At 42.9% G+C, this 16733-nt stretch overlaps 1 protein-coding gene across 2 annotated transcripts in view; it reads left to right on the top strand.

Annotated features, from left to right (window-relative positions):
• Nucleotides 1-16733, top strand: part of LOC115213643 (dynein beta chain, ciliary-like) — an 884597-nt gene that overhangs the window by 408148 nt on the left and 459716 nt on the right. For both annotated transcript variants that reach the window (XM_036501971.1, XM_036501966.1), the window contains exon 21: nt 15229-15474. In XM_036501971.1, coding sequence (XP_036357864.1) covers nt 15229-15474 — 246 coding nt within the window. The remainder of the gene's footprint in view (nt 1-15228; nt 15475-16733) is intronic.

Here is a 16733-nt window from a genome sequence, read left to right as displayed (position 1 = left end):
CAAGTCATTACATTCACTTCTAAAACATTCCTGTCCAGGGGTTTACAAAACATTCCTCATAACCTATATAAAATTTAGATCCAAATTCTGTTTGTATGTGTGCTCCTTGTTTTCAGATTAAACTGTGCATTGGGATGGTAAAATGTTTTGACCTATGTACTTTTAGGCATAAGCTCTTGTGCCTGAAGAAATTTCAAAGGAATTTGATTACTAGAAGAATTTTGTACACTAATATAGCAAAGCATGAAAAAACTTGTTGCCACTTATTAATTGGAAAAAAGTTAAAAGAATATGTTAATAGCATACATGCACGCATACATCTCATTTAGACTCAGATACAAGTCATGCATAAGTATATCATAAACATGCACATGAACACATGCATATACATATGCATGCATACATACGCACATACATACATGCAATGTTTATCACCACCTAAACTTGAGAGTTCTGTAAAAACAGATGATACCCCAGGAAGATGCCTCCTCCAACTGGTTATTCAGTACTCTTTGCACTCGATATATATTGCAGGTGGGAAGAGATCTCCTTACTATTCTAGCTTGAAGACCACCATATCACATGATTTCTCTCTTATTTGATTATCCTCAGTGATGGATACTTGTCTGCTAGACATAGTGGTAGTTTTTTCTAGTTCACAATATATAGAAAAACAGTGTCATACAGACACTGGTCTTGCAACTAGCAAACTAGCTTGTTAAAGAAATCTCTATTAGAGATGAAAGCAGTGTTTATACTGAGAAGTAATGTTTATTGCCACATAAACATAGGTGTTCTATAGGAACAGACAATACTGTAATTTTAACCCCAGGAGGATGCTTCCTCCAGCAAAGTCAGTGACTGTGTGACACTGGTTTTCTATATATTGTGAGCTGGGGTAACTATTGCTATGTCCAGCAGATGAGCATCCATCATTGAGGATGATCAAATAAAATCATAGTCATGTTATATGGCGGTCTCTGAGTTCTCTCCCTGCTTGCAATATATATGAAGTGTGAAGTGCACTGAATAATCAGATGGAGGAGGCACCCTCCTGGGGTTAAAATAGCAGTATCATCTGTTCTTATAGAACATGTTTAGGTGGCAAAAAACGTTACTTCTCAGTGTAAATAATGCTTTCATCTCTAATAAAGATTTTCTTAATGAGCTACTTTACTAGTACGTACACACACACACCATCATCATCACCATTATCCTTAGAAGTGGTGAACAGTACCAGAATTTTCAACTCAAGTCAAATATAACAAACTACTCTAAATTGTTGCTAGAGTATCTGCATAGGTGGTGTTTGGAACAGCTAGTTTCTTCTGACATTAAGTCGTATAAGTTGTAACAATGAGTCAAACCAAAAAAATGATATTTTGAAATCATTTAATATGCATGTTTCAGGTTTGCATAATATATAATAGGAAATGCATCCATTATGTAAAACCTTCCTCAGTTAAAACATTTCAAAATGTAAACCAGTTGATGGAAATAATTCAGTATATATGGTTAGAGCAGTAAGTTAGCTACTAAGTTTGGAGGATGAATACGTATAGAGAGTGTGAGAGAAAGAGAAGAAACAGAAAAGAAAAGAGAAAGTGGGGAGACAGAAAAAAGAGAGAGCAAGAAGAAGAGAGACATATAAATTGAGGTTGCGGGAAAAGGAAAGAAAGGAAAGTGTCAAGTATTGAAAAGAAGTGAGATGGTTGCATTTATAAGTTTGCATGCATAATCTGTAGAAAAAGACAAAGAGGAGAGAATTGGGAAAATCATGAATGCATGGGAGAGAATGGAAAGGGAATGATTGTGATCACTCTTCCTTTCTTCTACTGTGTTGTGTATTAGGGGGCTTCACCCACACTTCATCTCATATCTGGACAGATGCAATTCCTTCCGCTTATAGCTGCCGTGGTAGCACACTTCAGTGTCACCATTTGTACCAGAATTTGGCTCTTTGCAGGATCGATTCTTCAATTTGTCCCACCCTGGACAAAATGTTGTACCAGAAGACTGCCTCCATGAGGGAGATTCATCCCCTCTCAGCCATGGCTTTAATTGTGCAATGGTGTTGTTCCATAATCCCATTTCCACTGGGCCTGTATGCAAAGTTGCAGAAATGTCTGATGTTTCATCTTTCAAGCATCTCCCTCAACTGTTCTGAGCAAAAAGCTGTGCTATTGTCCATCAACAGCTCATCCACTGGCCCCCTTTCCAAGAACACAGCATACAGTACATCTGCAATTTCAGCCACAGTCTTCTTCCTAATTTATCCCTATATTGCTATTCGCCCTGGTCCACAGTCAACCACTGTGAAGTATTACCTTCCCCAAAAGTGTATCAAGTCTATCACTTACCTCTTCCAGTCTTCCTACACTTGAATCTTTCCTATTTCATGCACACTTGTTGCAAGGTCGATTGTACTGACACCTGTCACAAGTCCCAACTACCTTCTGAGAATTCTCCCTGGTGACATTGGGGTCAATCATCCTGGCCTAAAACAAAGTCCTGTCAACCTCTATGTGATGCATGTTGTGTAGCCACCTCAGTTTTGGGTGCTCCACTTGGAAAATCTTCTGTCGTTTACTACTTTTGTCACACCATATGATCCCTTTTTCTGTTTCAGGCACTTACCAACTGCCCTTCACTGGGTCTTCCACTCACACTCTCTCCAAGACATCTCACATCATTGTAATCATCTCTCCCACTTTATCACCCTAGTTCCCTCCTTCTGTTCACTTCTTGATGTACCTACATGTTGTATGGAGCCATCCTGCAATAGGATAGTGTCCCACCAGCTCCCTACATCAAGAACAGCCTTCACTTATTCATATCCTGGTGCAGGTCTGGGATCCTCTCTGAAACACAAGCCTATCTGCTTTATCTCTTTCAAGTTTGAGCCCCAGCGCTGTGTCTCCTCTGGTTGATTTGCCATCAGTTCAGACCTCAGATGAGCCACAGTTTCTTCTACTGATGCCACACTCACATCTACCAAGATGTCATCAATATATATATAACCTGCTCCACTTTGGCCTTTTTCTCCAAAACCACCTTGAGGACTTTGCCATGATCTCTGGCACAGAACTCAGGCCAAAATCCAACTGATCAGACACTTCTATGTTGACATTGTCTACCACCTCATCAACAACAATTGCCTGCAGTTTCATCACTGTCCTCTGTATCTCTGGTTCCACTTCACTGATACCCCTACACCTGACCTCCCAACCATCCACCACACCGAGGCTGGGGTCTCCTCTACAATTCTCTGCCATTCTTGCAGTCATCAGAATTGTTGTGCAACCTCTATCCACAAGGGCTCGTGCTTCCCTTACCTTTGCCAGAACCCTTATTACAAGCAATGAGTGGTGGTGTGTTTTCATTCAGTCTTAGTGGAAACTTGCAGCACAGTAATTCCTCTCTTCTCATTTCTCTATTTATAGTAGCTTGCTGTGTACCCAGGCTAGGTACATTGGTAAAACACCACTCCCTATTTCAATTTCATGCATTCCCTGACCATGTGCAAACCCCAACACCTAAAGTACAGTCCCTTAGCTATCCATCTCGCTATACTCCTATTGCCTCACTAGTTCCCACATTCCTCTTTTTCCCACTCATATTTGCTGTCATCATTGCCACTACATCATGTGTGTTGTTTTGCATCAACACCCACCAGATGGGCAGTGATATCACTGCTTACTCAGCTATCCAAAATAGTAGGATCTATGTAAACACACATTTCTTTGTATCCCTCTGAAGATAGGCATTTGTACCCAAATTTTTAAACTTTCTGCTTTGTTAAAAGCTTTTCTATTTCTTATTTCATTTATTATTCTACTTCTGTACTACAATACTTCAAGAGAACTACAACAATCTTCATCATCATCAACTTTGAATCTCCATTTTCCAAGCTAACATGGTTTAGATGGAAAGACTAGGTGCTGCACCAGGTTCCATAGTATATTTTGGCTTGGTTTCTATGGCTGTATATTCTTCCTAACACCAACCACTCCACAGAGTGTGCTACATCCTTTTTACATAGTGCCAGTACCAATGCTTTTTACATGGCAGCTTAATACAGTTCTATATTTAAGAGATGAGGAATTATGTACATTATTTACATCATTTGCAATGACGATATTTGTCCACATCTTGTTTGTTGTTAACACAACATTTTGGCTGATATACCTTCCAGCCTTCATCAGGTGTCTTGGGGAAATTTCAAACCTGGATTCTTCTTGTTGTTGTTGTTGTCATTGGAATCTAGGGGTTAGTAGCTCGTGCTCTTAACCACTATGCCATATGCTCGTGAGCAATTATGGAGTGAATTTTAGGGCTTATAAATCTAATATTTTCCTATCCTTCCCTAATACTGGTTCCTATATGCTGTTCATATCTGCACTCAGTCTGCTTAGGAGGTTGTTGTGTCCTAGCATATGTGCTGCTTCTTTTAGTTTTCGTATTTTCCAGTGGTGTTCTCTGTCTATTATTTTAACTTCATCCCACAGGGGGAGGTGGTCTCCATTTTTCCATACATTATCAGCTATACCTGATTTATCAATATCTCCTCGTGTCACACCTTTGTGATGTTCCTCTACTCTTATTTTAAGGGGATGGCATGTTTTGCCTTTGTATAACCTACCACGGCTGCATGGGATGGTGTACATGCAGTTCTTAGTCATATTCTCTTCTATTGGTGGTTTTACAACACTTCGCTCCAACCACATATTTGGTCTATATATATATATATATATATATATATATCATCATCATCATCAGCTGGGTGCCCTTCCTAACACCTCCGAGAGTGTATTGGGTACTTTTACATGCCACTGGCACAAGGGCCAGTCAGGCAGCTCTGGCAACAACCATGCTCAAAAGGGTTTTTTTACATGCCACCTGCATGGAAGCCAGTCTGGCTGCACTAGCAACGACCACACTGGAATGTTGCTTTTTACGTATCACCAGCACATGTGCCTGTAAGGCGTCACTGGCAACGATCCTGTTTTTTCTTGTGTATGTGCGCATATAGATGTGTGTATGAACTTTTTTGTGTGCATATATAGACGTATTCGGGTATGTGTGTATATAGACGTCTGTGTGCGTGCGTGCATATGGGTATGTGCGTATATAGATGTGGTTTAATCTTTGCTTATTTTTATACTCCCTTACACCTTTTTCTGTATTGTTACCCTTAGCCCTGTTTTTCTTGTGCTTACGAACTTTTTTGATGCGCGCGTGTGTGTGTGAGATTGTATATATATATATCATCATCATCATTTAACGTCCGTTTTCCATGCTAGCATGGGTTGGACGATTTGACTGAGGTCTGGTGAACCAGATGGCTGCACCAGACTCTGATCTGGCAGAGTTTTTACAGCTGGATGCCCTTCCTAACACCAACCACTCCGAGAGTGAAGTGGGTGCTTTTTACATGCCACTGGCATGAGGGCCAGTTAGGTGGTACTGGCAACGGCCATGCTCAAATGGTGCTTTTTATGTGCCACCTGCACAGGTGCCAGTCTAGCGGCACTGGCAACGACCTCACTCGAATGTTTTCTTTCACGTGCCACCAGCACAAGTGCTAGTAAGGCAACGCAGGTAACGATCATGCTTGAATGGTGTTTTTAACGTGCCATCGGCACGGAGGCCAGCTTGTTGCTCTGGCAACAATCTCACTTGTATGGTATATATATATATAACGGGAAGCTTTATGAAAATAAACAAAAGACGAAGGCAGGTGGAAAACAAACGAACAATTGTATTAGTATGGCGCTCAGGAAATATAAATAAAACAAGTCTTTAACGTTTCGAGCCTACGCTCTTCAACAGAAAGATACACAGAGAGAGAAAAACACAGAAAGAAGGAGAGAAAAAAAATGCGTGCAGTAGCTAACGAATCAACATGGCGATCTGATTTCGGCCAGAGGTCAAAGATCAAACATGAGACGCGAGAGCGAATAAGGGGAGATAATAGGGTTGATAAACGGGTTGAGGGACCAGCTAAAAGTGCGTGGGAGGGGTCTGGATGTGTGTATGTATAGGGTTGGTGTATGTATTAGTATGTATAAGGGTGTGTGTGTGTGTGTGTGTGTGTATGAGAGAGTATTAGTGCGTAAGATTGGTCTGGACGTGCGTATGTATGGGGTTGGTGTATGTATTAGTATGTATTAGTATGTATTAGTACGTATTGGTATGTATAGGTATGTGTGTGTGTGTGTGAGAGAGTATAAGTGCGTATGCGGGGTCTGGACGTGTGTATGTATAGGGTTGGTGTAAGTATTAGTATGTACTAGTATGTATTAGTACGTATTAGTATGTATTAGTTGGTGTGTGTATTAGTATGGCACATCATATGTGATGTGATGTGTAAAGTCATGTGGTGTAGTGAGGAGAAGAGGGGGAGGGGGAGAAGGAGGGAGAAGAGGGGGAGAAGAGGGGGAGAAGAGGGGGAGAAGAGGGGGAGGGGGAGAAGAGGGGGAGAAGAGGGGGAGAAGAGGGGGAGAAGAGAGGGGGAGAAGAGGGGGAGAAGAGGGGGAGGAGAAGGGGGAAGAGGAGAGGATGGGGGAGAAGGAAGGGGAGGAGGGGGAATGAAGGAGGAAAGAGGGAGAGGGGGAGAGAGAAGGGGAGAGAGGGAGTGAGGGAGCAGAGGGAAGGGGAAGAGGGAGGGAGAAAGAGGGAAGAAGGGAAGGGGAGTAGGGGTGAAAGGATGAAGGACTGAAGAAGTAGGGGTCGGGGGGAGAAAGGATAGGTGAGGAGGGGGGGAGAGTTGAGACCAAATGGCGTATAAGAGCGAAGAGAGAAGATTAATTCCTGTTCACGGCGCAAACGGGAATCCGGATGGCCTCTGTGTAAGGACAAACCGAACACAGATAGGTGTTGCAAGGAGTGACCGGTGGAGCGGAAATGGCGTGAGACCGGTGTGTCGTTCGCAAGGTGGATGTCACGAAGGTGTTCCGCGAACCGGTCAGCCAAGCGGCGTCCCGTTTGTCCGATGTACAAGGAATTGCAGAGAGAGCAAGAGATGCAATAGATAATATTGCTGGAGGTGCAGGTGAAGGAGTGGATGATGGGATAGGGTCGATGGTGGGTGCTAGTGAGGCGGGTGGTGTTGGAGAGGTAAGGGCAAGTGCGGCAACGTGGGCGGGAGCAGGGGAACGAGCCGGGTTGGGAGGTAGGGTCAGGGAAGGAGCTATGGACCAAAAGGTCTCGAAGGTTGTGGGCTCGTTTGAAAGAGGGGAGGGGTCGGTTAGGGAAGAGGTGTGAAGTGGACGGGTCGGACTGGAGATGACGGAAAGCTCGAAGAATGGTGCGTTGGAGACGTAGGGTCGTGGGGTGGTAAGTGAGGGGAAAAGGGAGGCGGGAGACTACAGGGCGGGTTCGGGGAGAGAGAGCAGATACACGGTCCACGGACCGTGCTCTGGCAAGGGCGGTGTGGATAGTTGTGAGGGGGTATCCACGTAGGGTGAAGTGGTGAGCCATACGTTGAGACTGAGTCTCAAAGTCATGGTCGTCACTACAGAGCCTACGTAGACGGAGGAATTGGGAATAGGGGATGGAAAGCTGGTGTGTTCTGGGTGGGAGGAAGAGAAGTTGAGGTATGAGTGTGAGTCTGTGTGTTTGTAGTGAATGGAGGTGGTAAGAGTGGAGTGAAGAATGCTAACCGAAATGTCGAGGAAGGAGACAGAGGTGTTGGAGATAGTGGAAGTGAAGTGGAGGGCTGGATGGAAAGATTGGACGAAAGAGAGGAAGGAATCTAGATGTTCGCGGGAGAGTGAGGTGGCACCGATAATGTCGTCAATATAACGACCATATAGTTCAGGAGTGGGACCAGTGAAATTAGAGAATATTTGGGCCTCAACATAGCCAACGAACAGGTTCACATAGTTGGGGCCCATTCGCGTTCCCATGGCCACTCCCGAGACCTGATGGTAGAACTCGCCCGCGAACGAGAAGCAGTTCAGAGTAAGGACAAGTTCGGCCAGACGAATGAGTGTGGAGGTGTCAGGTACAGGGTTAGAGCGGAGGTCAAGAAAGTGTCGAAGGGCCTGCAGTCCTTCGTGGTGAGGGATAACAGTATAGAGGCTTTGGATGTCCATAGTAAAAAGGATTTTGGAGGAGCCGGGAGGAAAGGAGAAAGAGTTGAAAAGCCGGAGAGCATGGTTGGTATCGTGGATGTGGGAGGGAAGAGATGCCACTAGGGGGGCAAGGACACGGTCAAGGTATTTAGAGATGAGCTCCATGGGGCAGTTACAGGCGGAGACGATGGGGCGGCCAGGGTTGTTGGGTTTGTGGATTTTGGGAGGAGGAAGTAAATGGTGGGGGTACGTGGGGTTCGCACAATTAGGTTGGATGCGGTGCGGGGGGAGACGGGAGGACGAGATGAGGTCTTGGACGGTAGAGGATACCGTCTGTTGGTAGCTACGTGTGGGGTTAGAGGGCAGAGGGGAATAGAAGGAGGTGTCATTGAGTTGGCGGAAAGCCTCGGCCCTATAGAGGTCCGCGCGCCACACCACTACAGCTCCACCCTTGTCAGCCGGTTTGATGATAATGTCAGCGCGCCGTTGGAGGGAACGAAGAGCCAAGAGCTCAGCCGGGGAGATGTTGAGGCGGCGTTGGCGCCTGGAGAAGTTGAACCGCTCCAATGCACGCTGACAAGCGCCCGCGAAAAGATCCACTGCTAGGATCTGGCCAGGGGCAGGCGTCCACGGGGATGGTCGGCGGCCCAGGCCAGTGAAGCAGTCGTCCTCTTCGTGGGGTGTGGGTGGCGAGTCGTGGTAATGCGCACCCAACCGGACACGGCGCACAAAGCTGTGGACATCAACTCGCGTCTGGAATTCCTTACAGGATGGAGTGAGGGGGATGAAACGCAGACCCCTACCAAGGACGGAGCGTTCAGCCGCAGAGAGGGGAAGATCGGGGGGAATGGTAACAACAGACGGAAGTGGAGAAGGGGTGGGTGGAATAGAAGTAGGAGGGGTGGTAGGTCTCGTGGAGGTCTGAGGGGGAGGGATTGGGGAGGTGTGTGGGGGGTGGTTGGGCGGGGCAGTAGGGTTAGGTGTAGGTGGATGGAGCCTAATGGGAGGGGAGAAGGGGTTGTAGGGAGGGGCAGTGGGGTTAGGTGTGGGTGGATGGAGCCTATCGGGAGGGGAGAAGGGTGGTGGAGGAGTTGGGGTAGTGGCGTCGGGTAGGGTGGAATGGAAGAGTGATTGGAGTTTACGAAGTTTGGTATCAGAAAGAAATTGATGGAAGAGTTGATTCAAATGGATAATGAAGCGTAGCGTGTTTGGAGCAAAGAGAGGCGGCAGAGAGGAGAAGAAGGTGGAAAAAGCAGGAGGAAGAAGGCGGTTGATGGCATGTATTTTGGAGAGATTGGAGCGAATGGTGGCCCGCATAAGGCGGTAAGATGTGGTGCGGAGTATGGGTAAGATGGAAGAATCCGAGTGGAGAGCAGGGTGGAAGTGGAGGCGGAAACCTTTAGGGATGAGTCGGTGATGTAGGCAGCGGCTTAGGAAAGAGACATGGCTAGAGAAGCGGGTTTTTTTAAAAAGAAGTAGAGAGAGATTAACGGACGGCTGAAGGCAATATACAGGAAGCGAACGTAGATGATCCTTCAAACGGTGATGGAGGGTGAGGAGGTAGGACCTAGGATCCGGCATGATGGGATAGCAGAAAAAAAAAAAAAAAAACGTTCGAAAAAACAAAAAAAAACAAAAAACAAAAATTATCGTATGAAAAAAATAGAAAAAAAGGATATATATATATATATATTTGGCGAATGGTGTGGATGAGAATGTGTACGTTTCAAGAGAGGGTGGATGGGTGTATACTTTTAGGTGCATGTATGCAGGTGTGCGGGCGTGCATGTGTAGGTATGGACATGCACGCTTATGCGAATACTATTTTTACTTTTTACCCCCTTACTTTTACTCCATCCCCTCACTTAGCGGTCATTCATATAGCTCTTTTGTCTTAATAATGGTTAATCACACAGTAATTTCCCTTTGTATAACGGTCATTTTCATAGCATTTTTTCCGATAGCCAGATAACTGAAGAGATGGCGGCATGGATTTCCACCTCAGCATCTGAAACTCGGAGTTTTATCATGGCTACCAAATAATTGTTACATATATTTACAGATAAATCTCTCTATTTACATAATATCGAGGTCTCTCTCATTCTTTTGTTGTCTTACAATTTTAATCAATATATATATATATATATATACACACACACATTTATACATGTGTGTATATATATTGTACACAAGGGATACAAATGTAAGGGAGACAATCAATTTCTGAATGTTACTTCGCAAAGAGTTACCTCCCTTGTCCACAATAGGTACTGTATTATAGGAATGCAGGTTTAGCTGACCCTAAAGGCCCCATTACTCCATATTACCCCATAAGTGAAAAATCTAAAGAGTGTAGGATCATTTGCAAAACATTAAGGATGTATGTGCTTAGAGTGAATGAAATCAGGTGGAAAATATTGATTTTAAGGGGTTGCACGTAAATAGCATACACACACATACACACACATACACACAAACATCTTCTGTCTTACATATTATATTTATTCAATTCAAAGAACAGAAAAAAAAAAAGAAAAGAATATATATTTATGTGTACACACACATACACATACTATGTGTTGTGCATATATGTAAGATAGATATATACACATATGTACAAAGCTACTTTCATAAGCTAATTATTTAAATTGACCCTTCAACATATAACTTCCTAATTTCTCACTCTCTCTCAGCCTTCATTTCATTTTAATTCTTCATGTAATTTTCTAAATGAAATATCTCCTCCCCTCCCCTGTTGGCTACATATTTTTTTTTTTTGTACCAACTCTCTAAATTAACCCTTGCTTGTTCGGAGTGCTTGTTCCCTCTGTGTTTCATGTTGGCTAAATATTTTTTGTCATTCACTATAGCTTCTTGTGCTACTCTGTTACTACCATTTCTATTGTCTTTGGCACCCTCCATAATGCCCACTTCAGAAAGTAGCACGTCTATAAAACTCTTTACTCATATTTTCCTGCCTGTTCTGCATGCAATTCCTTCCAACACAGACGTTTCTTGGATGCCCACTATCGCTAAGATATTTTTCGATTTTTTCATGCATTCATCCGCCATCACTACTAATATTTAATGTGTATTATTTACTACTTACTATTTACTAATACTTACTTTTGTAAGCTAATTATTTAAATTGACCCTTCAATATATAACTTCCTAATCTCTCTTTCTCTCAGCCTTCGTTTCACCTTAATTCTTCATGTATTTTTCTAATCTGTTCTCATGTTGGCTACATATTTTTTTGTACCAACTCTCTAAATTAACCCTTGCTTGTTCATAGTGCACCTGCCCATTCCAGCCCCCACCAACAAAACTGGATATCTATCTATCTATCTCTCTCTCTTCTCTCACCACTAATACTGGATATCTCTCTCTATTCTCCTACCATCAATACCGGATATCTCTCTTTTCTCCCACCACCAATACCAGATATTCCTCTCTCTTCTCCCACAACCAATATCGGATATCTCTTTCTCTTCTCCCACCACCAATACCAAATATCTCTCTCCCTTTTCCCACCACCAATACCGGATCTCTTTCTCTCTCTTCTCCCACCACCATTACCGGATATCTCTCTTCTCTTACTGGAAATCCCCTCCCTCACTGGTGGTATCCTCTATCATGTCTGCAATCTCCTCCCTCTCTCCCTTCCATGACAAAAGCAACTAGTTTAGCTGCCTACCTACTTAAGTGGAAAGAGAAAGCTAATGGGCTGTACATATGTGTGTGTGTGCATGCATGCGTGCTTATTCTTGTCTGTGTGCATGCCTATCTTGTGCTTGTGTGTGTGTGGGGGGTGTATGGGCGTGCTTGTTCCTCTCACTGGAAACCCCCTCCCACACTGGTGGTATCCTCTATCATACCTGCAATCTCCTCTCCCTCTCTCCCAAGACAAAAGCAACCAGTTTAGCTGCCTGCCTTCTTAATCTAACATTGGCATATTGATATTCATATTCTCCTTTATCTATCCTCATTGGGAGAAACAGAAAAGAAGTTTGCCAATGTTCAGCGACATGAGGACCAAAGAACTGAAGTATTTCGGATTGCAAGACAGTGTGTGAGAGAAATTTGTGATGTCATAGAAGAGAAATGTGTCCGCATGGATGATGGTGCACTTGCTTTTACTGATTCTGCAAAGAAAGAGGCTTGGAGATGCCATTATGAAAGGCTGCTGAATGTGGAGAATGAATGGGAGGAGGAGAACCTGACAAATATTGACCCAGTCAAGGGACCAGCTACCCGAATATATAGCACCCTGGTAGATAAAGCAATTAAGTATATGAAGTCAGGAAAAGCCCCTGGCCCATCAGGGATCACTGTTGAGATGCTTAGAATATCTGGTGGTATGGGTTATGGCCTAGTCACCCGTATTGTAAACCAGGGAGTTCACGCAGGAGTCATACCCAATGATTGGCATAGCAGTACCATAGTCAACAGCTACAAAGGTAAAGATTATGCTTTAGATAGAAATAACTACAAGGGTATCAAACTACTGGATCATGTGATGAAGGTCACAGAGAGGGTCATAGCCCAACTAATTAGAGAGAGAGTCTGCTTAGATGAGATGCAGTTCGGTCTTGTGCCAGATAGAAGCACCACTGATGCCTGGTACGACAGCTGCAGGAGAAATACCTAGCCAAAGATAAACCCCCTATACTTGGCTTTTGTTGATTTGGAGAAAGCCTTTGACAGAGTCCCCTGATCCCTTATCTGGTGGGCAATGCAGAAACTGGGGATAGACGAGTGGTTAATAAGAGCTGTACAGGCCTTGTACAGGGATGCTGTTAGTAAGGTAAGGGTCGGCAATGAGTATAGTGAAGACTTCCGGGTAGAAGTAGGGGTTCGCCAAGGATCAGCCCTCAGCTCCCTTTTATTCATCATAGTCCTCCAGGCAATAACAGAGGAATTCAAGACAGATTTCCCCTGGAAGATCCTCTATGCTGATGACCTTGCTCTCATAGCGGAATCACTACCAGAACTAAAGAAGAAATTTCAGGTGTGGAAGCAAGGTTTAGAATTGAAGGGCCTTAGAGTCAATGTTGCAAAAGCCAAAGTCCTAGTAAGTAGGAAGGCAAACACATCACAAACCCCTCAGATAGGTGGCCCTGCTCAATCTGTAGAAAAGGTGTTGGTAGAAACCCCATAAGTGTAAGCTATGGACACATAAGAGGTGCAGCAACATCAAAGGAAGATTAACTGAGACGATAGCTTTCGTGTGTGGCAGATGCACAGGGACAATAAACACCACAGATGCTCAGACAACAGATTCCATCACATGCCAGGGTGAGAAACTAGAAGTAATTGATAGCTTCTGCTATCTCGGTGACCAAGTCTGTAGTAGGGGTGGATGCTTGGAGAGCATTGCCATGAGAATAAGAATAGTCTGGGCAAAGTTCAGAGAGCTCCTACCTCTACTGATAACAAAGGGCCTCTTACTCAGAGTGAAAGGTAGATTGTACGATGCATGTGTGTGAACTGCCATGCTACATGGCAGTGAAACATGGGCCATGACTGTTGAAGACATGCGTAGTATGATCTGCTGGATGTCTAATGTCAGTGTGCACACATTACAGAGTGTAAGTGCTCTGAGAGAAATGTTGGACATAAGAAGCATCAAATGTGGTGTGCAAGAGAGACGACTGCGCTGGTATGGTCATGTGACGAGAATGGATGAGGAGAGCTATGTGAAGAAATGTCACTCCCTAATGGTGGAAGGAACCCATGGTATAGGGAGACCCAGGAAAACATGGGATGAGGTGGTGAAGCATGTTGGGCCTTACAGAGGCAATGATGAAAGACTGAGACCTCTGGAGATATGTTTTGATTGAGAAGGCCAGGCAAGTAAAGTGAAATCACAGCTGTAGCCTACACTAGTGTTGCATAACCAGTCCATTTAAAAAGTACCTTTGGATCATCGGGCAACTTTCCTGTTGAGTCAAGTAAAATCAAAATCAAATCAAATCACTCACTACATTCACTTCTACTCCCTCCTGTAACCCTCTGTTACTCCCCCCTCACAGTCCTAAAAACCTACTCCTCTCCCAAATCCACAGTCTTTATGTTCTCTTATGCTCACCTTATTTTACCTTCAGAATATGCTCTGACACTTCTTCACTACCATCATTATCTTCTTCCTAGCTACTTCCACCAATCTTTATATTATGTAGTGTAGCCATGTATCTTCTTTATGGCAAGACACTTGTGCTTGTCCCTCTATTATACTTTAGGTTCCTCACCATCTTGCATGAAGTCACTTCCACCTCTCAGATACTCCCTCTCTTAGATACTCCAGCCCTCAGTGACTCAGTCACTTAGCCATGGGGGAGCATTTCATTTGTTTTCCTTGTTCCTTTTCTGTTTTGCAACCTTGGCAACCTCACTGCTGCTGGTGTCATGTAAAAAGCACCCAGTACTCACTGTAAAGTGGTTGGCATTGGGAAGGGCATACAGCTGTAGAAACTGTATCAAAGCTGACTTTGTACCAGCTCTGCATCTTGCCAGATCCTATCACACTGTTCAATCCATGCCAGCATGCAAAATAGGTGTTAAATAATGATGTTGATTAAAAACCAGGACCAGACCCCACAAGAAAGGATGTGAAGCCATTGTAAACAATCATCTAGAGAGGCAGATGGGATTTTTTCTTTCTTTCTTGATTGTGGGGCTTAGCATTACACTGAGCAAAAGTGGAAAGAGGAGAAAGAATATAAGACTACTTCTTTGATGTCATATTCACTGAATTTAACTTTAATGGCTTTCTTTGGGTTTGGACACCAACTGATATGTGTATCTACAGCTTTTGTATTTGCCTCTTATTTAAGATGAGAAATAGTTACAAATTATTTGAATTTCAGGGAATAAGTAAGTGAACCAGCTTCTTTGTTAAATGCATGAATAGTAATAAGTAGTGGGAGAAAAAACAATCTTTGTCAGTAGGTGAAATTCTTTTACATCGCTTATTCTACTGATGTCGCTTGAAAAGTTATATTTGGCACATCTTCCTATAATTTCTTCCCTTCAAATTGAAGACTTTTGTATGTAGCCAAAAGAAATCTATATTTTCAGTATTTTATTATTGGTATCAGCAAAATCTAATTTTTAAAGTTTATTTACTCTTATTTTCATTACTTTTCAGGTTAACATCAAAATGGATGAAACAACTACATTAGCAGATCTTATGTCTTTAAATCTACATAATTACGAAGATGAAGTTAAAAACATTGTAGATAAAGCTGGCAAAGAAACTACTATGGAAAAATTTCTTAAAGATATTAATGAAACTTGGGCAGTTCAAGAATTTGAACATGTCAAACATTCTAGAACTGGTCTTACCTTATTACATACTAGTGAAGAACTAATAGAAATATTGGAAGAAAATCAGGTAGTATTTTACTTATTTTTGTAGCTTTTTCTCGTGAAAAAACATTTTGTAGAATAGTGTTAAATTTTCCTAAAGACATATTTAATTTTACTTAATTTATTGAATTAACTTTACCTCTTATCCATGTCTTATCCTTCAGGCAAATATTAATGAACTGTAGTGATAGCCACCAAACACTATGACTATTTGGAGAAAATATGACATGATACATAGAATTAAAGAAGTTCACTTATCAATCTTTTTTAGGAGAATATTGAATGAAAAATAACATGTTACATGGTTCCATTGTCTCTGAAAACTAAAATCCTCAAATCATTGTTGTTTTTGTTGCTGTTGTTGTTGCTGTTGTTGCTACTGCTGCTGCTGTTGCTACTGCAGCTGCTGCTGCTGCTGCTGTTGTTGTGGCAGTCAGGCTGCTACTGATGCAAATGACAGCAAGAAGCTTTACCATCTTATGAAACAAGTTTATGGGCCTAAGAGCTCCACATCAATTCCTTTGCTTTCCAAGGAGTCTTCTTACTCTATTTACTAAATCAACAGAAATCACAGGTCACTGGATCGAACACTTTTCTGAACTCCTAAACCCTGTGTCAGTTGTGGATGAAATAGTGATTGATACTATGCAACAAAGACCTATCATTCGCTCCTTAAATTCCATGCCCTCAATAGATGAGGTAATGACATCAATAAGTAAAGAGAATCTTAGTAGGGCGCCTGGAAGGGATGGAATTTGTGCTGAGGTCTTGCGATTTGGTGGTGATTACATCATACAGTCCCTTCATGAACTTATTAGTGCAGTCTGGAAGGATGGTGCAATGCCTAAGGACTGGAATGATGTAATTATTCTTCCTTTCTATAAAAGAAAAGGAGCCAGAACAATGTGTGGTAACTACAGAGGTATTGCTCTACTATCTTCTTCTTACCCGCCTGAATGGTGTCTTGTAAATGATGTCCTATCTGAATCTCAATGTGGCTTCCGATCTTGTAGAGGGACAATGGATAAGATTTCCACAACAAGACAAATGCAGAAGAGCTATAAGCAGAATATGGATCTTGTTCAGATATTCATTGATTTAACAAAGGCCTTTGATATTGTGAATATCATGGAAAATACTTGGCAAACTTGGATATCTGGATCACTTTGTATCTATAATTAAATCATTTCATGATGGGATGGAGGCTTGGGTCAATGTTGGTGGTGGTATGGTGGGACACATTCCTGTAGAGAATGGTGTCAGGCAGGGTGATATCCGTGTTCC

This window comes from Octopus sinensis, linkage group LG1, assembly GCF_006345805.1.
Source record: "Octopus sinensis linkage group LG1, ASM634580v1, whole genome shotgun sequence".
NCBI lineage: Eukaryota > Metazoa > Mollusca > Cephalopoda > Octopoda > Octopodidae > Octopus > Octopus sinensis.
Note: the sequence above shows the minus strand (reverse complement) of the source record. Positions and strands in the feature narration are given on the sequence as shown.